The sequence below is a fragment of the Taudactylus pleione genome, unplaced genomic scaffold, assembly GCF_031769625.1.
Source record: "Taudactylus pleione unplaced genomic scaffold, aTauple2 ptg000006l, whole genome shotgun sequence".
Classification (NCBI taxonomy): Eukaryota; Metazoa; Chordata; class Amphibia; order Anura; family Myobatrachidae; genus Taudactylus; species Taudactylus pleione.
In genome coordinates, this window is record NW_028284409.1 from 8,654,523 (window position 1) to 8,680,821 (window position 26,299).

A 26,299-nucleotide genomic window follows, 5' to 3' on the forward strand; every position below is an offset into this window, starting at 1 on the left:
TGGGCGGGCCAGGGGCGTGGCTGTCCAGACGGGGGCGTCTAGGGCTGGCCCCACTGACATCACAAGTGATGTCAGTGGGAGTGCTTTTGGCTCTGTCAGAGCCAAAAGCACTCCAGGGCTTGCGGCAACGAGACCCTACCACAAGGGTCTCGTCGCAAGCCAGATGGTCGCGATGGTCAAGACCATCTTTTTGGCCGCTCGCTATAGCTGTGGGTGGTCACCCACAGCTATTCGAGCGGCCAGTAGGCCGCTCTAAAAAAAGAGAAGGACGGCCCTGATTCAGAGCGAGCGCTCTGTCAGAGCGTCCGGCTCCGAATCAGGGCCAGAGTACAAAGAAAAAGAGAAGGGTGTCAGGGAACCATTACTGGGAGAGTACAGTACCAGGAAAAAGAGGAGGGTGTCAGGGAACCATCACTGGGAGAGTACAGTACCAGGAAAAAGAGGAGGGTGTCAGGGAACTAGATATCACTGGGAGAGTACAGTACCAGGAAAAAGAGGATGGTGTCAGGGAACCAGATATCACTGGGAGAGTACAGTACCAGGAAAAAGAGGAGGATGTCAGGGAACTGGATATCACTGGGAGAGTACAGTACCAGGAAAAAGAGGAGGGTGTCAGGGAACCAGATATCACTGGGATGTGGACAGAGTGCCAAGAAAAAGTAGAGGGTTTCAGGGGACAGGTTATCACGGGAAGAGGACAGAGTGCCAGGGGACAGGATATCATTGGGAGAGGACAGGGTGCCTGGAAAAAGGGGAAGTGTCAAGCTGCAAAATATCACGGAGGAGACCGGGCATAGTGCCAGAGGATATGGTCCAACTGGGAAGGGAACAAAATGCAAGAAAAATAGGAGGGTGTCAGGAGAGAAATGGGATCATCCCAAGGACCATAAACCATTAGTCAGCAAATCAAAAGCATCTTCAGGAAGGAAAATGAGTTTGTTGCAAAATGCTTGTTGATGGTTCCTGGGGACTGCAGGTCTCCACAATCTCATTTAGAATACTACAGCCATGGGCAAAAGTTTTGAGAATGACACAAGATTTGGTTTTCACAAAGTTTGCAGCTTCAGTGATTTTAGATAATTTTGTCAGATGTTACTAAGATATGAAATGCTTGTAATTTACTTTAGTATAAGTGTCAAAGGCTTTTATTGACAATTACATTAAATTTATGCAAACAGTCAATATTTGCAGTGTTGACCCTTCTTTTTCAAGACCTCTGCAATTTGCCCTGGCATGCTGTCAATCAACTTCTGGGCCACATACTTACTGATGGCCGCCCATTCTTTCCTAATCAATGCTTGGAGTTTGTCAGAATTTGTGGGAATTTGTTTGTCCACCCGCCTCTTGAGGATTGACCACAAGTTCTCAATGGGATTATGGTCTGGGGAGTTTCCTGGCCATGGCCCCAAAATTTCAATGTTTTGTTCCCCAAGCCACTTAGTTATCACTTTTGCCTTATGGCAAGGTACTCCATCATGCTGGAAAAGGCATTGTTCGTCACCAAACTGTTCTTGGATGGTTGGGAGAAGTTGCTCTTGGAGGATGTTTTGGTAGCATTCTTTATTCATGGCTGTGTTCTTAGGCAAAATTGTAAGTGATCCCACTCCCTTGGCTGAGAAGCAACCCCACACATGAATGGTCTCAGGATGCTTTACTGTTGGCATGACACAGAACGGAGACTTTTGGAGGATGGCTTGGTGTCAAGAAGGGCAGTAAAGAAGCCACTTCTCTCCAGGAAAAACATCAGGGACAGACTGATATTCTGCAAAAGGTACAGGGATTGGACTGCTGAGGACTGGGGTAAAGTTATTTTCTCTGATGAATCCCCTTTCAGATTGTTTGGGGCATCTGGAAAAATGCTTGTCCAGAGAAGGAAAGGTGAGCGCTACCATCAGTCCTGTGTCATGCCAACAGTAAAGCATCCTGAGACCATTCATGTGTGGGGTTGCTTCTCAGCCAAGGGAGTGGGATCACTTACAATTTTGCCTAAGAACACAGCCATGAATAAAGAATGCTACCAAAACATCCTCCAAGAGCAACTTCTCCCAACCATCCAAGAACAGTTTGATGACAATGCCTTTTCCAGCATTATGGAGGACCTTGCCATAAGGCAAAGTGATAACTAAGTGGCCCGGGAAACAAAACATTGAAATTTTGGGTCCATGGCCAGGAAACTCCCCAGACCTTAATCCCATTGAGAACTTGTGGTCAATCCTCAAGAGGCGGGTGGACAAACAAAATCCCACAAATTCTGACAAACTCCAAGCATTGATTAGGCAAGAATGGGCGGCCATCAGTCAGTATGCAGCCCAGAAGTTGATTGACAGCATGCCAGGGCGAATTTCAGAAACCTTGAAAAAGAAGGGTCAACACTGCAAATATTGACTCTTGGCATAAACTTAATGTAATTGTCAATTACATTATGAAATGCTCGTAATTTTACTTCACCATAGTAACGTCTGACAAAAAGGTCTAAAAACACTGAAGCAGCAACCTTTGTGGAAACCAATACTGTCTCAAAACTTTTGCCCATGACTATAGTTTTGTGGTCAGCACTTATGAAACACTGTCCTTCCGAGCTACAGGTAGACCATTACTTTTTGCCATTAGCGCAATCATTTTATGTGAGAAATGTACTATTTAAATGCTTTGAAGTAATGGAAATGTGTTTTACTGATGTTTATAATAAATGTGTATTGTTTTTACCTAAACTAGTGGTGTTATACAGAACTTTTCCACTATTCTGCATATAAGCAGGTGAGTCCATTCATTGGTTTAACTGCATGTCTTTTTGGCAGATTTTCTGTTTATGCATGAAATCTAAAATAAACATTTTTAAACTGAGTAGTTTATTAAATGTGTATTAGCTGTGCATTCTAATGGTAAAACGTAATAGGGCGAGGGATACTGAAACTGCTGACATTTTGGCGAGTTAGCAGTTAAGTTTACGGCAGCAATGCTTAGTAAGGCAAAACCATGTATAAGAACTTTGTGTTTAGGACATTTTCTTGAAAGTTTTGTGAGAATTGTATTTTATAAGTCTTTAAAAGTGGTTTTCAACCCAAATTGAAAAAAAATCACACTATAAACTAAGACTCTGGTCTTAAGGTGTGTATCCACTTCCAGACTGTGAAACAAGAACACGATTACGACACTGTAATCGTGCTGTCGTTTCAGTCTGTGATGTGCCTACACTGAAAGTTCAGTCGTTCAGTGTAGGGACATCCATCTTCCCCGTACATGCTGAACCTGAAGTGATCGTCAGGTTGACCAGCATGTACGGGCGATGATAGATGTCAAAAACGACCAGCGGGCACTAACATCGCTGGTCGTTTTTTACATTTACATGGCCGATTTGCGGACGATTAGCAAGCGTTTGACCGATAACGATGTCGTTATCGTTCAATCGGCCTGTTTAATTGACTTGTGGATACGCACCATCAGACTTGTCTTCACATACAGCTCTCCTGCTTCACTGATATATTTTAATAAGTTTTAATATTCTATATTTGATAAAACATGGTAGAACCTATCAAATAGAGAAGTTACTTTTCCAATACTTACTGTTTTACTGCAGTTATAATGATTTAAAAAATAATTGTGGGTGTAAGTTTAAGTGAATGTACGTTGATATGACACCATTAAATGATAATATTAAATGATGTTTGTGCAAGATACTCAAGACAGTCATGCAGGAACACGAAATGGGGCTTTCCTGGTGGCCTGTGCATATCTGCTAAACAGTTTCAAGCTGTTTGTACATGATACTTGAACACTTTTGCTTCAATATTCAAACAACATTTGGGGTTTTCAAAATAAAAAAAATCTTTAATCAAAGAAAAAAAAAAAACATACACAGGCTACATACAAATTAAGTAGCAAAAAATGAAGAACAAGTATCACATTTACCAGAAGAGGGAGCTAATGGTATTTCTAGAAAACTAGCATATTGAAGTTTAGATGCCCATAATATATGGCACTACATCAGCACTGTAGTTCGGGAAACCTTCCAACTTAATAACATGCACCACACTGCATTATTTACATAAGCAATGTAAACTAATCTCTTTCACCTAAAATACCTTAATTTTTTTTTTTTTGAGGTATATAATTCTGCAATGAAGATCCTATATCGGAGTGTCAAAGTTCCACGACCAATGAAACAATGTCCAATATTCCATAGACATTGGCCATTGGAACCACATGTACCTATTCAATTGTAATTTAAACTGTCAAATTCTTAATAACTCTTGAAGTAGTAACCATCTTAACATGGAGATCGTTGACTCAAATTGTATAGGAGAACAACTGAACGTGTAATTGAGCATGATATCTATCCCTCTAACAGAGCAGACCACCAAAAAATGATGGTATCAGTAATCACAATGTCTCCGGACACTTTGTATTACAACACTCCAGGGATCCCAGGGCCTTAACAGTAGTGGGCATTGAATATATCCCCCCCCACAGTTAGGGGAGGAGATAGGTTCCGCAGGTTGTGTGTACGTGAGGCTTATTGTATACACACTCTGCGGACTTTAGTTCCGGATGGACTGAATGAAATGGTTGACTTAGATTTCTAGGTGTGGTTTATGGGTCACCCTCCTAGAATGTATGGGTCATTGTCCTCAATCTCTTTTTTTGTACTAGACTTTGTTCTGTGACTGGATTATCTAGTGTGGTGCTTATAAGTATGTAGATTGGTGAACCAATCCTTTTATTGGTAGAGGGGTATTCCTCCTATGTCATTGGTTCTCCACTGCTCTGAGCAGTAATATACTAGATCTACTCTTGTCTGAATAGGTTAATATGTGTGAGTTTAGTTATTTATGTATTTGTTTATTATTATTTTTTAGTAATGTGCCATTGGGATTTATTTAATCTGGGTCTCTTTCATTATTGATCTATTTATAATATTTATATTAATTATTTATATATTTTTATATGTCTTTCTGTTCGTTCTGAATATTTGCTGCTATCAGGAATATATCTACTTATTTTTGTTTTATCATTATTTTTTCGTTTTTTGGTTATTAAATTTTTTTTATATATTTCTTACATATATTAATTTTTGTTTTTAATTCTGAGTACCCTTACTGAGTAATTGAACTATTGAACAAACAAACCAGAAAGTATTGATTTATATTTTGTTAGAACATTTGAAAAGCTGCTCATTGATTAAATGTGTTCAGCTTGACTTGAAAGTCTGCTATTGGTAACTGTGTATTTATAATCCCCTCCTGAGAAGGAGAGACTTATCCTGCCTTTTGAAAAAACCTCAGTCAATGAGGAGAAACGAGTCAAGGTGCTGACCTTTTATTCTGAACTGCTGCTACACACCTAGACAGACCTCTGATTGCCGCCTGTGGGAGATCGAACACACTGAAGTGTGCATCTCAGTCACAGACCACTGCGGACTTCGCGGCTTCCACCTAGAACCCTGCGGCATCTACCGCTGACACCACCTCTCACCACTTCCAGCTGATCCCTGGTGTCGGAGTCAATATCACCGCTCCCTGTTGTCCGCAGGTGAAGGGGTTTCACCATTTATACGGGATCTACTCTCCAACACTGTGGCAGCCAGCCCCAAGCCTGGAGACTCCCGTAACGGGTAGGCTGAATATTGCTGCCGACTGTGCCCCTGTGGAATGTCCTGTTGACCGAGCTCCCATTGATGACTGCATATGTTCACCCGCATATTTGGCTTGTTCGGGACTCCAATACACCAGCGGTGAGTGGCCTCTCTTATTTAAGGAGACACGGATAATTCCATTAAAAGGAAGAGTTATTTGCTACATATATTGCATTATTATACCAAGCCACCAGTATCCCGAGGAACTTTGTCATCCACTAAAGGAACCTTATTAATTTCATTAGTCTTTTCAGCTATTTGACTATATTTTATTTATGTGTAGAAGTGGTTTACTGCAATATTGTTATTAAATTTTTATGTCCTGAGGAGCTGCAGTTGTAACAGGTTTATTGTTATTGTAATAAATATATGGTTCATGTCACATTTCTGGTTTGTTTTTATGGCTAAAAGATTTCAGACGCAGACACAAGAGTTTTTTTCACCAAAAAATGATTCTAACATTAAACACACTTGTAGAACACAAGGACTTTGTGTAATGTTCTTATGTGTAGCCGCAATCCCTGTCCCCATCCATTGGCGCCTCTTATCAAGCTGAGGCTGTCTTATGAGTGAAATCTTCTATTAAATTGGATATTCTCTTTTGGAAAAAACAGACTAATCAAGGTAACACACCCTTTTAGTATACGTTGCATAAAGTATTATCAAGGAATAAAGGTGTTGTTAACAACTGTGACCCCATGGAAACAAACACAATTGTCATTCATACATTCAGCATTCGTTGCATAACAGATATTTATAGCTCAAACATAGGGATAGTCAGGGAACGAGAACAATGTAGCTTTACTACTACAGCACAAATTGTTTTTTAGAAAAGTCAATCAATTGATTTATTAAAATAAACCGGGGCAGTGTAAGAGCAGATATGGGATTCTTGGTGCGAGATGAAGAACTATGAGTAAGATTACTATGACTCGCATAAGTGGAATCAACTCTGAAACATGAATGGAATTTTTTATTAATCTTAAGGGTTGTTATCCTTTGTACTGCAATTATATTATAACATTAGATCAAAATGTTTTTCCTGTCTCTTCTGGTAATTGACAAGAAAAAGTGGGCAGGTTTTAAGTACCACTATGCCGTTTCATAGAACAATCTTTAGGCATTGGTATTTTATTTACATTTTTCAATACTGCACAGTATATAAATAAAAATAAGACATTAACCCGACAAGAATAAATAATCATAAAAAGTCTATTTTATTAAAAACACATGGAAACACCCAGACTAAAGAAAAAAGGGTATCCTCTTGGATTTTATTTAAGGACTATTGTGTTAAAGTAAATAGTCTTTCAAAGTCATTTTTACATTCCCCCATAGTGACAGTATTCAAATAGTGAGTAAATGATCCCCAATTCCTAAACAAGTAAAGCAATAGAAAAACAAGGTTCTATATCTGAACCCAAAATTAAAAAATAAATAAATCATAATTCAAAAATTAAACCAATTGTAGTATTTCCATAACAATAATCACATGCCTCAGACTAATTAGCACAACTGTAAATAATAAAACATTCAGAAAGTTAACATGTGTAACCTTAAAAATTGCTTTTAACAGTATTATGAATATTGTGAATACTAGGGACTCAAACGGAGGGGTCAGCAACCAGATGTGGCATGTGGAATAGTTTTTAGTGGTACGCATAGGTGGGTGCATGGGTGTCTCCATACACACCCCAATGTTAGCAGCCTTCTCTCGGTACCAGGATTTTATCTTGTTAAAAGAGAAAATCAGTTATGCATATAAGCAGAGCTGGTATACTCATCCTTCTCTCTTTGTGAAAGAGCACTGAAAGAGAAGATCTGTGCTGTCCCTGTCAGTGACTGCAGCCATCACATCCTTTGTGCACACAAGAAAGCCCAACTATCAGCATTCTGGACCACAAAATACAAACATGCATAAAAAAAGAGGGAAAACACTGGTACAATGAATGAGCTTATCTAGCCCAGTGATTCCCAAACTTTTTTGAATCACGGCACTCTAGTGCATCAGCATTGTTTTCACAGCACCCCTAAGCCAAAAGTTTGATATTAAGAAATTGGGATAAAATGTAGTGAAGCAAATTGTGCTCCTGTCATCCTTAGGTTTGGTTATATAGTGTTGGACAGGTTTGTGCTTCTGTTTGTGCACATATTTTCATCACATTGACCATAAAGAATTTGATTTGATGCTGGACCACCAACCTGAGGCACCCCTGCAAGTGTCCCAAGGCACCCCAGGATGCCGCAGCACACAGTTTGGGAACCACTGATCTAGCCAATTCCCCAACACAGTCCAAAAATTGTTGCTTTTTTCATTATCTAACTAGATTTAGAATGTATTTTTAAAAATGAATTTACAGATGTTATTGAAAAAAATATTCCTGGTGATCTCAAACAACCCCCCAATCCCATAGGACACCATTGTAATTGTACCACCCACCCCTGAGTTGGCATTTTAACCACCCCCAGTAGGAATAGAACCCCGGTGGCAGAGCTTTCCCAACTACAGTGTCCATTCGTATAAGTAACTACCCTGTTAGTAACACCCCCATGTGTCACAATGTGAGGCAATACCATCCTCCTCACCCCTTTCCCAAATTACCATTATGAAGAGTGCAGTGGTGAGTGGCTCACAGGTGAATGATCATAAATGTCCCTACTACAGCTGATCTCTAAACTTGCAGGGATTAGCCAAATAGTGCTCAGGGGGAACCAAGTTCCCCTCCTTTCACTTTTTCTTCCAGCGCACAGCATTCTGGGGCGCGAATCTGGCAGTAATGATTGTCTGAGATAGCTGCATCACTGCAGGGGATATAGATAAGCCATGAGGCAAATTCCTCCTCAAATGCCGGGGGATGCAGCGGGATTGCACAGAGGCATGGGATGCGACCATGTCAGCTAAAGTCCTGCTGGCTGCAGTCGCATCCCATGCAACTGCACCAGTTAAGTGGTTAACTAGGTTAATGCCAGCACAAGGATAAGAAATGGTTGCCAACCTCTGCCCTACATTTGTGCAGAAATTCCTGACTGAGTTTAACACAAGTCAACAAACATGTAATATAAAGTGTGTGTGTGTGTGTGTGTGGGGGGGGGGGGGGGGGGGAAATAAAAATAAAACATTAACAAAAGAACAAAGTTTATCGAATTAATAAACATGAAAATAAGAAAAATTTATGAATCAAATAAAGGCTAGTAACAGTTAACTGTATTGTAGTAGGAACCTTAGATAAGATAGTGTGGCTATGGACTGAACATATTAAGACTAATGATAAGCACGATAAATTGTAGTTACGCACTTGCAATAGTGCTATGCAATCAAACAATAAAGCCAAGTGAAAAAGAGATGGCCAAACTATATAGTGCTAAATAGGTAAGAAAACAAAAGAAAACCATACAGCATAACTTCTTAAAACTGGTGTCAAAAAACCTTCCATTTATTTATTTTTTAGTAGTAGTTTTTTTGTATAGCGCACATTCTGCTTTACAGAGAATATTTCAGTTAGTGGCATCAGTCCCTGCCCCAGAAGAGTTTACAATCTATGGTGACTATTTACTAAGCAGTGTTAGAAGACAGAGTGAAAAGTGATAAGGTGCCAGCCAATCAGCTCCCAACTGTCATTTTTCAAACACAGCCTGTGAGATGGCAGTTAAGAGTTGATTGGCTGGCACCTTATCACTTTTCACTCTGTCTCCTAACACTTAGTAAATAGACCCCTATATTCCCTATCATATGTACATGCACAAACAAGCTAATCAACTTACCAGTATGTTTCATGGATTGTAGGTGGAAATCACAGCACTCAAAGGAAATCCAAGCAAACACGAGGAAAACATACAAACTCCACACATATTGTATGGTCAGTAATTGAGCTACACCTGATCTCAGAACTGAGACACAGTACTGCTAACCACTACGCCAACCATTCTAACAATACTACATATTTTTCATACTAACCAACACAATACCTTTTGTTCCATTCTGGTAAAGTGGTTCTCAGTTGGGTGTAGTATGACTAGTCAACATTCAGAAGGTCAACATTTAGAACGCCAACAGGTTCTGAATGTCGAAAGTCTGAATGTCAACATGAACGTTGGTTCGACAACCAATATGTTGATATTTATGCTTATTTTAGCCTAACCCCAACATTCAACAACAAAAAATTGTTGACATTTTAACCATGTCGACATAATTGTATGTTGACATACTGGTTGTCGACCTAACGTCCATGTCAACATTCTGAACCTGTCGACAATGTGGTGTCAACATTCTGAATGTCAACCTTCTAAATGTCAACTACCTGACCGGATACCATCTCAGTCAATGATTTAAAGTAGTTACACATTAATATTTTGTATTGCGAACATTTGTTAGACTAGGTAAAAATGAACTATCCTTTTTGCTCTTCCTTGATACATTATCTAGGTGTGCCATTTATAGGCATTTACAGTACAGAGATCTTGGACTTTTTTGTCCAAGTTGTCAGTTGTACGCACAAATGATTTATATGCCAAGTAAACACACTCACTTGAGGCATGCATGTGTGCATTTGTTACCCTTTTCTAGAACTAGTTTTTGCTTTGTTGCTTTTACAATGTACACATTATTTTTTATTATTATCTGGTTGAGTCACAGTTGTAAAGAGGCTTCTTATCCAACATAAGAAAATGACAGCCCAATATGAAGAGTACCATGTCTAGCATTCACTGAGAAAGGACAAAGGACTGATGCTGGCATTGTTGTTTTCATTTTTAATCACTTGCTATTTAATGGTGAGAGACAATCATATTAATTTGAAGTCTGTCACCAATTATAAATGTATCATACCAGATCATCTATGCCAACAAATGGCAGAATGCCTTAATATGTTTCCCTTTTTGTTAAAGAAATGATCACTACGATTCATGGGTAGCGGCTATAGTCAGAAATGAGACCCTATTTTGATTAGCCTCCTGAATTTACTAATAAGAATTGAATGCTTATTGTTTCATCAACAAAAGGTGAGGTGAAATAGCTATGGGACCCAAATGGATCAGCTTCTTGTACAAGTAAAAATTCCAGAATACTTGTTTTATGAAAATAACTTAAATCAAGAATATATTAATAAGCAAATGTTTCATTTGGTAGAAATAAAAAAAACGACATTACGGTTTCCTTATAAATGTATTTTCAAGTATATCTCTACATAGACCCAATAAAGTGCTGACTAAACCTTTAGCGCAGCCTAAAGAGCCATCTTTCATTTTGACCTACTAGAATTCTAGTTTATTATGTCTTTACCACCTTTTTGTAGATGTGCTGACATAGTGCAGGAAAGATCACAGTCAAATTGTTATTTATACAATATCTATATCACAGCTACACTCGCTAGAGCAGAGGACCAAAACCTTAGCAAGTACGTTGTTAGTCTGTTTTTACCAACTTACCAACGACAACACCCTGAAATGATGTGCATTAAAAACAAATCTACTGAGATCTGCTGCAGACTATATAAGACATGATTAAAATAAACTTGTAGATAAGAATAGGAAACATTAGCATTAGGACTTTTCAGGGCATACAAAACAAATTTAAAGAGGACTTGGAAAAATACTATAGCTGCTACAAAGCATTTAGATAGTGATCTAGATCTCATGTTGATACCTTAACCTACATCTACTAATAGGCTACTCAATATATTTATGCACATTTACATGAAAGAAATTCATGACAAAAGCTGGAGTGTCTCAGACTTTCCATTGTAGGTGTGGTGTCAAAAGAGCAAGGGGGAAAAAAAAAAGTGAAACTGTTCACTGCAATTTTCATGTTCTGCTGTAAAATAAAAGACACATACCACTTCCTGTAGCATACCCACAAAGGAAGATACCATTGTGGGGAGGGTTTCCAAAATATCACATTTACAAGTATCCCCCATTACTATAGTACCCCAAGTTCTGGTTATGTAAAGCAAGTAATAAACATACTATAATGTAATAGAGGCTGAGATTACTGATCTGTTATCCTAGATAGATATGTATGATGTGCAAATGTTTGACATGTTTATATAGGAAAAGACTTTCAGAGAATAAAAAATATTTTGCTAAATAAAAAAAAGTTTACAGTTTTTGGTTGCATCTTCCCACCCCAAGAAAAAAGAACCATGTCATACCGATAGATGGGTACATCTGCAGACCATATATCAGAGGTTCCCAGACTCTGCCATTACAGTCCAGATTTTAAGGATTTCCAGGCTTGAGTACAGATGGTTAAGTTAAATTGACTGAGGTACAGATGTGTCCTCATACATTTAGCCTCCTTGCGAGTTAAACAGCCCTTCTATTCGAGCCATGCCGTGGCGTGACTCGGTAGCGCAGAGCATCTTTCGTGCAACTTTTTACCTTCTAGTGCGTCTTATTCACACAGCGAATAGGTAGCACAAGCATCTTCTGCTAAATGAAATGATATGCAGCATGCCTATGTTCTGTGTGCATATGCGGGGGTATCTGTATGCAAAACGCTATGTTAGTGTTACAGCCGCTGACACTAATGTAGCATTTCACCTGCGGACAGATACACCTGCAGACACACATATAACATAGGCATGCTGCATATCATTTTAATCAACAGAAGCTGTTTGTGCTATTTAGTTGCATCACTGTGTGAATAAGACGCATTTGAATTAAAAAGTCGCACCAAACATGCTCAACACTAACGAGGCACACGGAGCTCCCACGTTATTTGTGGCACGACTTGTAGCACATGGAGGATAGATGTATGTGGACACATCTGTACTAATTAAGTTACAAGTGATTTGGCATGGATAGCTTAAAACTTTGACTGTAATGGTGAAATTTGGGAAACTCTGCCATAGAGATTTCCATCTTTGTCCCCCATTGGCCCTTTCCTCAGCTTTGTTTTATTTTAATTCTAAAAGAACATGGCAAAAGTTCTAGAGTATTCTGAAAACAGACATAACAATGGAAGAAGAGTATAAAAAAGGTGTCATCCTAATTAAAGATAAAATAATTTGCAGAGATACACAAGGTATTCCCATTCTTCACCTTTATTAAGTGTACATTTTACACCAAAGCTTGTTAATAAAAATACATTTACTTAAAAAGTTTTATGAAAAAGAGAACCCTCCCAGTAAGATCATTGTCATAGTACAAAGGAAAACAATAGTTGTACACAATTAAAATATTCAAATCTTGTACATATCATTCAAAGCAAAAGTATATATATATATATATATATATATATATATGTTACGAAAAAGCTATACAATTAAGCAATACATACATATATATATATATATATATATATATACACACACACTCACATCAGTGCATGCGCAAATAGGATAAGATGGAAATTTGTGAATGTTCAAAGCATTAAGATGAATTAATCTGCTACCCCAAGTTTTGAATGGATGCAAGCAACAACTCATAACCTTTTCATTTAAAACAATTAGAGTAACCTTTTTCCATAAAGACTTCAATTGAATAAGTGTTGTTTGTGAGGACTTGCCTGCAGCAATAGTTATTACACATCACTTAAATAGCCTCAGAAAAAGGTAATTCCAAAGCATTTTTAGATATTTGCTGTGTAATAATTTGCTGTCCTGAAATCAAGGGATTTGTTTTTTGTCTTTTAAATGTTCAGCATTTGGCATATGACCAGTGCTCATACGCATAGCCCTAAGTGTTGGTTAATTATGTTGTCAACAAATCAATTTCAATTAAAACTGCATACCTAGCTATTGCAATATGAAAGTGCATTTTATGAATGTAAACGCCATCATAATTTTGAACACCCTTTTAAACTAAAGCATAATCTAATTTCATGATCTTTCCATTTGGGGGATGGGAGGGGGGTTTGCTATAATGACATGCTATTACTCATACTTACATTTAAAATTACTATGCATTATTCCAAAAATAACACTTAATTTTGTAAAGGTGTTGGTGTTAATTAAAAAAATAATACTGAGTTAATACACAAGAGACAAGACTATGTTCACCAGAAGTTTAACCAATAAAACGGTTAGTTTAAAAACATTTGGGCACCTTAAAAACCATGCCACAAAAGAATGACTGTATGTGTATGTACGTGCAGGTAAGTCCAGTGATTGTAACTGAGGTTTCCAAAAATGTTTTGAAAGTAAAAGTATGCTATTTTTATTTTATATTTATACAAAATTAAACTCACACTATTATTTCAATGATCTCAAAATATCTTTAAGCACCAAATACTGATTTTAAATCTAAAAGTATTGGTTAAAAATCTCTGCTGAAAAACAGATACAAAAATAAAAAGTTTCTGAAATAAGTAAATCTATAGCTCTATTTATGAAAACTGTACAGAAAATGACAAATCATCACAGGAAAAAAGGGAAAGTTGAAAAGCAAGCAAGGTACCTGTACCTGGTAAGATATAGTTGGCTTTATCTCATAAAAGCTTTTTTTTGACTCTCTTTTACAATGTCATCAGGGGAGGGGGTTTGAAAATCAAACGGTATAAGTGCTGGTTGCCCCAATTCATGTGTTGCAGCTACTGGATTATTATGACTGTCCTGGTAAATCATTAAGATCGTTTTCTTGCATGCTTTTGGAATGTAGGTAAAACACATGCTTAATGCAAATGCAGAAGGTTTGGCTTTCAAGGACCTTACCCAATGGCCACATTGGTCAGAAATTATAATATTTTCAGAGTCAGTGCATTTGTTACTTGAATGTTTAGCTTCTAGCTGTTCACAAGTTGTAGGTTTTGTAGTATCACTGTCAACAGGCTTGCTAATAAGAGAGCGGAGATCAATGTTTATGTCAGCCTCAGCGAAATGCAATGTATTGGACTGAAAAACATTATGGATGCCATCATGAACAGGCTTGTCAGCTTCAGCAATAAGGAAAGATAGTGAAACTTGTGGTTCCCTAGGATCAGTGGTCTGAGCTACGGCAAGGGAAGACAAAGATGTTGTAAGGGATGGAATATCTGATATTGTACTGGGTTGACTGGACAACTGAGACAAAGGTACAAGAGATCCAGTCTGCATGTCTGTTTTACACAGATTCTTCTGAGTATCATCAAAAGAAATGTCCGGCAGTGGATTGCTTTGTTTGTGCTCCTGTATCAGATCGGCCAGTGATGGACTTCCATATTTTGGCACAGACAAATTTTCCCCATTTGGAGCAGATACATTTTCTCCATCACAAGAGTCGCTGTACTCAGACTGTAAAACTGAACTTAGACTTCCAAATAAATTGGTCTGTTTACATAAGATCTGATTTTCTCCTGGCCCAATATATTTCCTAAAGGAAATTGCATTTAAATGATCTAAGCTATTCACAGTGTCACAGGTTACAGAATTGTTGCATACTGCCAAGTTCAAAGATCTATTCATCAAACGCTCTGCCTGCAACTGTGTTAAGCCTGGAATCTCCTCAGAGTGCCACGTAGATAATTCAGAGACTTTAGTTATGGAGAGATCTAGTTCCTGTGAAGTGCCAGCATTACCAGTTGGACTTGAAATTAAGTCAAAAAGACTCATTTCGGACAAGGTACCAGGTTTTCCACTACAAAAGTTCTGATTTGAACTTTCATTTATCAGGGAAGATAAAGACAAACTGGAATTGATATCAGATAAAATATTCTCCCTTTTGTCATCTATCAGATCACCTGAAACAATGCTAGTCTGTGACTGCTTTATTGCTGGTGTATGACAGTCAAAGTAAGAACTCTCAATACATTTTGAGTTCTCTTGAAGAGGACAAGATACAGTTTGATCATTACAAAAGCTATGTAAAGAGGTAAATAGGGCTCCTTACCTTACGATGGCCAATAATTTTCAGATTAGTCAAAGATGGTAAAAAGCCAAAGTCCAGAGGCGAAGGCAGCAGGCACAACGAGGAAGAGAAGAGAGGAAAACAAGAAAAAAAATAGAAAAAGGCATTTATTTGCTAAATGTCATAGCAAAACAGTTATGAGAATCATGGCATTATTAAAGTAAACTACTTTCCCACAAAAGATTAGAATCAGCCATATGAGGAAGTGAATAAGAACTGGCTCATTTAGGACATTGGTTTTTGATACAGCAAGTAGTTCTGGTCTACGCGCTCTAATACATCACATATATGGAAAGGTGCTATACAGCTCCGATACTTTAATAAGTTCTAAAGGCACAAGTAGTAATGAATGCTACAACACGTCTACAAGCATTAATTGTAGTACGTAGGCATATGCCAGGGATCTAGGCAAGTTCCCTGTTAAATAAACTGTAAGGGGCTGGTTCATTTAGCCGTAATGTGCACATATCCAGCTACTACAGTAGGAAAAAGGAGATTTATGTGCTTACCTGTTAAATCTTATTCATCCTCCATAGGGGACACAGTCTCTACTCTGGTTATAGGTTGGTGGGATGGAGTCCAGACACCACACAATTAACTCTGTTAGTCACAACCCAGGCTCCCCATTCCCCCTATACCCTGCCCCCAGCCACAGGCAATTCAGTTAAGTTAAGTTAACAAGCCTAAGGCAAGGAGCAAGAAGGAGGAAAAGCAAGACCGGAATGCACTCAGGTTCAAACACACAAGAAAATGTGAACATGAGAACCGAAAGCAGAGCAAAGCCCTGCAAGCCAGGGTGGAAGTCCTGTGTCCCCTATGGAATCGAAGAAAAGGATTTAAAAGGTAAGCACAGAAATCTCCTTTACTTCTTCCTCCATAGGAGACACAGGCTCTACGCAGGGACATCCTAAAGTTAGTCCGATAAGGGAGGGGACGCTTCTGGGCTGCACTGAGGACCCTTGGCCCAAAAGCCGCATCAGGGGTGGAGAGGTGTCAAAGGAATTGAACTTCAGAAATGTATTGGCAGAATACCACATGGCCGCCTTACACAGCTGCTCAGCAGAAGCACCACGTCGCACTGCCCAGGAAGTTCCCACCGACCGAGTTGAATGAGCCCTCACCAAGGATGGTGCAGGAAGGTCCGCCGCAGCATAAGCGTGACGAATAGTCAAACAGATCCATCTGGCCAGTGACTGCATATTAGCCGGCCAGCCCCGTTTGCTTAAGTCATAAAAGACAAAGAGCATGTGTCCTACTCAGATCCTTTGTCCTGTCCACATAAATCCGGAGGGCCCACATGACATCTAAGGAGGACTCCTCCGGAGAAGAATCTGGAACCTGGAAAGAAGGAACTACAATCTCTTGATTGATGTGAAACCTGGAAACAACCTTATGAAGGTAACTTAGTCGCGTTCGAAGGACAGCTCTGTCATGGTGAAAGATTAGAAATGGAAAACGATAGGACAAACGTGCTCAAGTCCGACAACCGTCTGGCAGAAGCTATGGCAAGGAAGAAGACAGTCTTCCAGGTAGCCAACAAAACTTCACTGTGTCCAAGGGTTAAAAAGGAGAAGACTGAAGGGCCCCAAGAACCAGAGACAAATTCCATGGAGCCACTGGCGGTACAAACAGGGTTGTACATGGAGGACACCTTGAAGAAAGGTCTGAATATCAGGCGACAGTGCAATCTGTCTCTGAATGGGAACCAAAAGCGCTGAAACCTGCACTTTTAGTAAAGCAAGGCGGAGGCCCAAATCTAGCCCAGTCTGCAAAAAGGAGAGAACTCGAGAAGAGAGTGTCGAAATGACCTGGGGTTAAAATTCCTAGCCGAACACCAATCAAAGTAAGTCCTCCAAACCCGATGGTAAATTCTAGCAGAAGAGGGCTTACAGGTATTGAGCATAGTGTTAATGATTGACCTGGAGGACCCCTTAGTTCTCAAAGCAGATGTCTAAAGAACCACCCCATCAAAATGAGACGGGCCAGATCCGGATGAAAGCACGGGCCCTGAGACAGAAGATCTGGCCGCAGTGGAAGATGCAGAGGACCCGCAGAATTAGAGAACTTGGAGGGAAGATGTACAGGAGCGGAAAGGTCCACTGAACCACCAAAACATCCACTAGAAAGGTCACTGGTTCTCTAGTGTGAGAGCAGTACCTTGGAAATTGGTGATTGTGTCAAGATGCCATCATGTCCGGCAAACCCCATCGAAGAACAGGAGATGAATGCAATGCGGATGTAGGGCCCATTCGCCCGAATGAATGTCCTGATGGCTTAGGAAGTCCGCTTCCCAGTTTTGTACTCCAGGAATGTAAACCACTGACAGGGACAGAAGATGCCTTTCCACCCATAGGAGAATACGGCTGACTTCCCTCATGGCGGCATGACTGCGAGTACCGCCTTGATGGTTTATGTAGACGACAGCCGTCACGTCTTTGGACTGTACCTGGACAGGGCGACTGCCTAGAGGAGGCAAAGCCTGACACAGGGCCCTGTAAACTGCTTTGAGTTCCTGAATGTTGATCGGCGATTGGACCTCCTGAGCCGACCACTGACCCTGAAAAGTCTGCTGGCAGGACACTGCCCCCCACCTGTGAAGACTTGAGTCAGTGGTAAGGAGAACCCAGTCCTGAACCCAAAAGGGATGAACACTGGCCAGATGGGACCCCTGGAGCCACCACAAGAGGGAGTGACGTACCTCCTGAGAGAGAACAATCATCTGAGACCTGAGCTTTAGATGTGATTTGTCCCACCAGGCAAGAGTCTCCAATTGAAGAGGCCAGGAATGAAACTGGGCATACTCCATCAGGTTGAAGGTGGAGACCAGAGAGTCCAGAATCTGCATGCAAGAGTGAATTGGACTGCAAGTCCCGAACCTTGTCTGCCGGGAGGAACACCCACTGAGCCCTGGAGCAAGGCTCCTAAATGTGCCATTTCTTGAGAGGGAAGTAGAGGGGATTTCTTCAAATTGATGACCCATCCGTGAGCCTGGAGAAGATCCACCGTGATCCGAATGTCCCTGAGAACCTCCTGAGAATGGGCCAGGAGAGGCGAGTCGTCCAGGTAGGAAAAAATTCGGACTCCCCTGTTCTGAAGATGAACCGCCATGACCTTTGTGAAGACCCGAGGAGCCGTGGAAAGTCCAAATAGCAAAGCCCGACATTGTAAATGATCCTCCTGGACCGCAAACCTGAGGACTCGCTGATGACAAACGGATGGGAACATGCAAATAGGCATCCTGGATGTCTAAGGAGGCCATGAAGTCACTCAGCTCCATGGACAGAATAATGGAGTGAAGAGATTCCATTTGGAACTTGGGAATCCTCAAGTACCTATTAAGAGACTAGACAAGTTTAGAGTTGGTCGGAATGACCCATTTGGCTTGCGAACCAGAAAGACTGGCATAGAAGCCTGTGCCCCGCTGAGATGCCAGAAGAGAGCGAATGGACTCCCTCAAGGCTTCTGCCTTCTCCTGATCCAAAGGAAGACCAGTGGAAAAAAACTGGGCCGGAGGATACTCCCGAAAGGACGACATGTAACCCTGGGAGACCACCCTTCTTACCGAGGCGTTCTCCATGATCTCCTACCAAATTTTGGTAAGAGAAGAAGCCGGCCTCCACACTGGTGTCCCCCAGGTGGAGGCCCGCCCCGTCATGCAGCAGGCTTATTGGCTGGCTTAGCAGCCGGGTGTCTGGTAGACCAGGGTTGCTCACCTGCTAGTTTAGAACACTTGGCAGAGAAACCCTGGGACATAGAGCACGACAAGCCCTTGGCTTTACCCTGCAGACCAAAAGGATTAAACTTTATAAGATCGCGACCTAGGAGCTGCCCCGGAAGGCAGAAAGGCTGTCTTAGATGCCGCAATTGTAGCCACTATTTTATCCAATTCTGGACTGAAGAGAACATCTCCTGAAAAAGGGGAGCACTTCAAGGGGTTTTTTTTGGAGTCGAAATCCGCACGCCAGGAACGAAGCCAGAGGGCTCTTCTAGCTGACACTGGCCGAAACCTTGGAAGTTAGAATACCTGTGTCTATAGTCGCATGCCGGATATATTCCACGAGAGAGAGAAAATCATTCCTGTGGGTACCTGAAGTAAAGCCATCCTCCAAGGCGTCTGCCCAGCGACTGATGGCCTTGGCAACCCAGGCTGACACAAGGGCCGGGCCTTTGATAAAATCACATGTTACTGTGACGAAACGCGTTAGAAGTGACGTTTTCTTGGACCCTTCAACTCTGTTTAATTGACCACTTTTAGTGGTTACAACAGGAGCCAGATACCAATTGACAGCGTGCCTGCCTGCAAATAACCAGCCAAGCCCAAGCAGGATCGTGGACTGTTAGTCAGTCACCAACATTGGTGGTGACAGTGGCCCTACAATTCTAAAAACTGTTTTTCAGTCACCAGTATTGAAGGTGACCGTGGCTCGACAGTTCCAACAAGGATATGGAGCACTATCCCGGCATATAATTGATATTAGCGCCGGTTACGTGTTTGCCCACGGCGTACGGGTATATGACCGGTAGAGGGGGCCCCCTCAATATACAGACATACTTTAATCCTGAGTAGTGTCATTATCAAGCACGTTGTGATATACAGCAATCCGAATTACCTAGCCACCGGTCGCCTTAAAAGAAATACAATTGCTGGGAATGTGAGTACATTGATTTATACGGGCACACCTGTTCCGGATCACTAAAGGCTCTGTGAGTAACCATACATCCTTCTTAAGTCTGTTGATATCTAAGAGGTCTGCAAATATTTCACTTCAGTATTATCAGCGAATTATTGATTGACTAGAGGTCCACATTGATCATAATTGTTTATATGTGATAGGTAATGTTTTTTACTTTTTTTTATTTTTATGGTTAATTAAATATATATTTTTTCATATCCTGACAAATCTTATTTTTTTGCTGTGAACAAACCAGGTAACATTTATATACTGGTAATCATTAAGTATTGTTGTGATACCTTTATCAATTAGCCTTTTTTACATTTCTATGCCTAATGATTCTCACATAGATCATGTTACCTTGAGAGGGTTCAGTATCGGTAGATGCACAGACTGTTTAAGGTTTTTTTGTTTTTTTTTTACAAGGGCTGGGCGAGCTACTGCGCCTGCATTAGAGTAAATAGACTTAAGATAAGTCTCCAAATTTTTATCTGTCGAATCCTTAAGTATTTGCCATGTTAGGAAGAGCAAGGGTGGTTCATTCTTGACCAGACGGGCAACATGCGTATTGACCGGAGGAGGAGACTCCCATTTAGCCCGATCGGCAGCAGGCAGAGGATAAAAGGAATGCACTTAGAAACCAGGAAGCGCCTATTAGGGTGGGACCAAGCCTCAGCCAAAAGGTTCTCAAGCTGCACTGAAACTGCCTTCTTTTGCCATTTAAACACAGGAGCACTGGACACGGGCCGGCTCCGCATCCTTGATTAGCAAAAGTGATTTAAATGCTTTGATCAAAGAAACTACGTCTACTTGAGGCTGGGAATCCTCTGGAATAGAAGAAGAATCCGCATCAGAGGCAACAGATATGTCTTCCTCATGGTCGGTGTCCAGCGACTCTCTGAAAGACTCAGACACCTGCACTAACTGCGTAAAGGATTGCATCCAATGAGGCTCCACAGCAGAAGGCAGCAAATGGCATCACATTGAAAATTTGGGTCACACCTGAAGGGCCGCCAGCTGGAGGAGCGACCACAGGGGCTAAGAGCCTATCTGCTACATGTAGCATTACCTGGGATAACAAAGAAATCCAAGAGGGTTCCTAGCTAGCAGGTGCAGCTGTAAAACAGCGAACACAGAGACCATCGTGGTCCGGAACCAGTGGAAAAAAAAACAGCAGTACAAGCCCTACAATTACCCAGCATAAAAGCACCCACCCTCCTTGGGGGCTTTACCCCTGGTAGACATAGTACAGAAATCTAAGGAGAACCCCACACACCAGAGCAAGAACTGTGAGGTGCAAATAAGGGCAGAGCAGAGAATGTAAAAGCACTACAAATAAATAAGTGGGACTATGCAGAGACTGAGTTTATGCAAAGTACATTAACAGTCAAATGCGCAGAAACATTCAATGCATAATAAGAAAGGCAGAAAGAGCTCAACAAACCGGCCCCAAAAGGGGAGGAAGGAGCAATATGTATAACCTGACCTGCACTCTCCAGAGACAAGCTGAAACTGCAGGCACTCAGAAAATAGCTGCCCAGCGTCCGGGGATGAACGGAGAGAGGAGGAGGAATGACCCTAGAACAGACTTCCTCTTATGAGGTTAAGTGACCAGGGGCGGGGGAGGAGCCAGCAGGGAAAGCCTACCTCCCCCTTCTGGCATGGACCCCAGGGCAAATGGCCGCAAGATCAGTACAGCGCCCCGCTGCCCTGGTGGTCTAGTGGGGATGCGGAGAGGACCTAGGTCCCCAGTGCCAGCGTCTCCCATACCGGCGGCAAGAAGCCGCAAACACGCGGCTCCCTGCAAGCAGTGTCACCTTTCAGCCTGCTTTGCCGGCTTTGAGCTCCCTGCTGTGTCCAGAGCTCCAGCAAAGGACACTGAACCATTTGCCAGCATCGCGACTGCCGGCGCTGGGGTGATGGGCATCCTCTAGGATGCCTAGCGCTGCATAATCAGTAAAGGCTGTAAGCACAGCTTACACTGTGTGCCTGACCACAGGCACCAACAAAAAAAGCTGAATTTCCTGTGGCTGGGGTATTAGGAGAGGGGGAGCCTGGGCTGTGACTAACAGAGTTAACTGTGTAGTGTCTGGATTCCATCCCACCAACCTATACTCAGCGTAGAGCCTGTGTCCCCTATGGAGGAAGAAGAAACCTGGTTTGTTTTTTGCTCACACATCTATGGGACACGTGTAAAACAAGCCACGATTTTCTGGCTATATGAATCTGCCCCTTAATGTTGGCAATTTGGGATGAATTGGTCTTGTACTAAAAGAATACTGACGCAGCACACACAACTGTATTGAGTGTTGTAAGCAACCAGTGCAGATTAAGCTAATTAAGCTTATAATGAAGGAGGAAAAGTATGCACAAATGAAGATGAATTTATTTACTTCACTGTACATCACAAAACATTGTCCAGCAAACTTTTCTTAAGATGCTCAGATTGACTACAAGTTGACATAGCCTTCACATTTAAAAATATCTCTATGCTTGCAAATGGACATGTGGGAGTTGGCATATAGCTAATTTTCTGTACTGCAGTAAATATTCTGTCTCTTTGGTTACATGTTGTTCTAACCTCTGTCCTGTGTCCCCCCAGTTTAGAAGAATGAAAACAGTGCATTGGCCCATCAACAACGCACCCAGAAATAGTCACATGGCAAAAACAGGTTGTTTTTACATTCAAGTTTATTTGTGAAGTCCTGTCAGTGCTCCACTATGCAATGATCTCATATTAGTCAAGTGAATTAAGACTGCCGCAAACATATGAATATTTACAGACAAATTACAAGCATACTAATATTCACACCTCTAATAAATGAAAAAAATATAACCGTTGGTTTGTCTGTTCTACATAGGTAAATGAAATGCATTTTTTATTCTGCACTAACATTTCTTTATTATATACGAAAATTAACATTGCGTCTCAGGTAGGCAAACTGTTACACAAGATATTCCAGTCATACCTGCACCTGTGTGCATTGCAGCACATTATTGAAACATGGTTTGATTGATGTAAGCATTCATAGCACATCCTTCCCACTTTAAAATGTCTCTATAGAAGTGGATTGTGCACATACTGATGAAAAATTATCTTTCACATTCATGTCAATGGGTCAGTAATACCAAAGGCCTGTTTTATTTCTATGCACTTATTATTTTTTTGTATTTCTCATAAATTAAAAAGAAAAAAACCCCTTGGAATACAAATTATTTAGTAGATTTATGAATGGAGGGCGTGAGTAGAAGATATAAATATTTACATGTTATTTTTAGTATAATAGATTGAGAATTTATTGAGACCCCATACCATTATACTGAGCTCTCAGTTTGCAGAGTTGCTACTACAGGTGTTCCAATACTCTTCATTATTCCAGTAGGGAGTTTGGGAAAGGCAGTGAAGAAAAACCATCACCCATTTAAGAGTCCCCAGCCCCATGCTTACAAGCGGGCGCTGTTGCTGCTGTAACAGGGCAATGTATTGCAAGGCTGCCACCTAACAGTGAGCACTTGTCTGGGACTTCTTACCATCCTAGCAGGGGGATCCTATGCTCATTGTAGCTCCTAATTTAGTGGCAACAAGCCCTTGGCTGCACACTGCTGTGGGGGGTTGTCATGTTGACAGTTTTTAGTTAGTGTGCGAAGCGTGTCTTATTCATTTCGATAGCTCATACCAATGGAATTTTCTATATGTAGCACACATGCTGGAAGCTCCATTGAAATGTATGGGATGTTAAAATTATGGGGAAAAACGCTGCTGTGCTTGTGTTGCGATTACATAATATGTTTGGTGCATAGATATATATATGCCTTTTCATATGCAGTTTGCACTTACATTTGTTTATGCAAAGAACACTTGTGGGTAAGGGCCCTAAGTCAGTTATAGTGGAGGCTGCGTAACCCTCTTTTCGCTTAAAGAAATACAACTAATAGAACATCAATAAAAACATACCTTTTGCTGGTCTCCCAGCAGGAGGCAAGTCTTTGCTTTCAGACTTCATGTTTGTATTGCAGTCTTGTTTAAACACTAGGTCCAGGGCCTTGGTTACATCAAACTGACATTGCAATGCTGCATCAATCATGATTTGCTCCGAAACAGTTTCCCCTAGGACCTCCCGCATGTGGTCAAGGCATGAGTACAAACGGGCTGAAACATACAAAAAGATATACATTCATTTCAATAACTAGGCCAAAATAAAAAATGTAAACAGAATAATGTGATTTGGCTAGTGTATCTAAAGAATATTTACCAAGCAGAAATAAAGGTAATTAGACCTATGATTAGGCAAAGGTGCTCTATCAATGGGTAAAATTGGTAAACTTGAAATTTCATAGTAAAATATCCTGTTGAGTAAAAAAAAAAGATAGATAAAAAAAAAAAAAATCCTTATTTATAGTTCTTGGGCTTCATGCACTTGAGCATTAATGCGAAGTGTTCATACATATCTTTAACAGCAATTAAAGTAGCTTTAACACTAATAACTAAAATGTTGGAAAAAGAAAATACAGGTGAACATTCTAAGCACAAAATAATTTTGATATACTACAATTAACATGGAGAAGTGAGGTTCTTAGTCCATGTGCGGGAAAAAATGTGCACTCAGGTATTGTTTCCAAGTCACGCCTTAGCTAATTATACCTTCTACAAAACCTCTGGACATACATAATGTAACTTAAAGACATTAAGTTTATCACAGAAGCCTTGTGCTATATTTAATTGTGCATACAGTGAACGGTTACTAAATTTCATGACAGATGGAAGAACCTACTAACACAATATCAAAAAATATACTAAATGCGCAAGACAGAAATACATATTAGAGAGTTGCTGCCTGTTACCTTATTAGCTGATATTTCTTCAGAATTCTTCCTAAACTAAGTGTACGTCTCATTTAAATGATGCACAAATATATACACATATGGGAAAACAGGATAAACACATGACTTATACATGCCAGATTGACATATTGTATTTAGCACTGACTTTCCAAATGAATTAACCTAGGCTAAATAGTTACTCTAATATAGGCATTTATACATGAGTACAAAGATAAAAAGAAATCTGTTCTTGTTGCAGTTCCCTTTATTGTTACCATAATTGGTTAAGCAAAATTAGAATTAGAATACCTGAGCCTTGGGTATTGAAGTAAAACAGTCTCCCCTTCAGCCAGCAATAATGCAGTGAAAACTAAAATAAAGCATAAAGCTACCTGTATATGACATCCACTTTACTTGGACCTATTAGCGTTAGCAGAGCCCTGATACAGATGCTGGGGAAAGCCCTTGTAGTATCTCTGCGGTGATGTCCAGTGACCGCAAATACGCATGTGTATTTTTTTACCCGATTTTGATGACCAGGGACTGACTTTTCCAAAATGGGTGGGTCTCCAGGGACACGCTCCACTACAGTCAATCCATGGCTGCCAATTAAGACTGATGTATCCTGGTCCGGCTGCAGGCTATAAATAGCAGATGTAGAGCCAGGAGAGACCTCTTTGACGCCTCTCCTGATATGCAGTGGCTACAACGGCACTAGAGCCATGATGCGGCTCCCTGCTCTGGCATGAAGATGGCCCCTGCACCCGCTGTACTAGAGGCTGCAGAAGACGTGGTCTCTGCTGTGGGTGCACTGACAGGGGGACAGCAATAAGTCACAGCGAGTAGGGGGTTTGGTGCTGCGGGAATGAGTGGGTGACTGTTTGGAGTTGTGGTGTGTGTGGGTGCTTTGGGGTAACAAGTGGATATTTGGTGCTGTGGCAGGTCTGAGGGTAACTTCCCACGGCTACTGCGAACAGTGAACAGTGGCGGGCGGGAACCGGTCTGCTGCTACTACTACTACTGCTGCTCTCTACCGTTACCCTCTCCCTATCCCCAGCACTGCCTGCCCCTAACTTCATCCTTGCCCCCAGTACTGCCCCAGCTGTTATCTACCCTTGCCCCCTAACTACGCCCAGTACTGCCAGCCACAACCCCCAACTTGCCCTCAAGTACTGCCCCAGTTGCCATCTACCCTTGCCCCCTCCCTACCCTAAATACTGCCTGCCCCAACCACCTCCTTGCCCCATCTGCTATTTACCCTTGCCCATCCTTGCCCCCAATACTGCCCCAACTGTTATCTACCTTTGCCCCCCTATCCCCTGCAGTGCCTGTCCCTAACCCCCTACTTGCGCCC

The 26,299-nt window shown here is 41.1% G+C and overlaps 1 protein-coding gene across 2 annotated transcripts in view; it reads right to left on the reverse strand.

Moving 5' to 3' along the window:
• Nucleotides 1-26,299, reverse strand: part of HBS1L (HBS1 like translational GTPase) — a 151,206-nt gene that overhangs the window by 98,529 nt on the left and 26,378 nt on the right. Inside the window, exons 4-5 of one of the 2 annotated variants that reach the window (XM_088452353.1) lie at nucleotides 24,080-24,274; nucleotides 12,942-15,428 (exon numbers count right to left, since the gene is read on the reverse strand). In XM_088452353.1, coding sequence (XP_088308479.1) covers nucleotides 14,053-15,428; nucleotides 24,080-24,274 — 1,571 coding nt within the window. In that variant the 3' untranslated portion in view covers nucleotides 12,942-14,052. Of the gene's footprint in view, nucleotides 1-12,941; nucleotides 15,429-24,079; nucleotides 24,275-26,299 lie in introns of those variants that run through there. The other variant, XM_088452350.1, reaches the window with a different exon arrangement.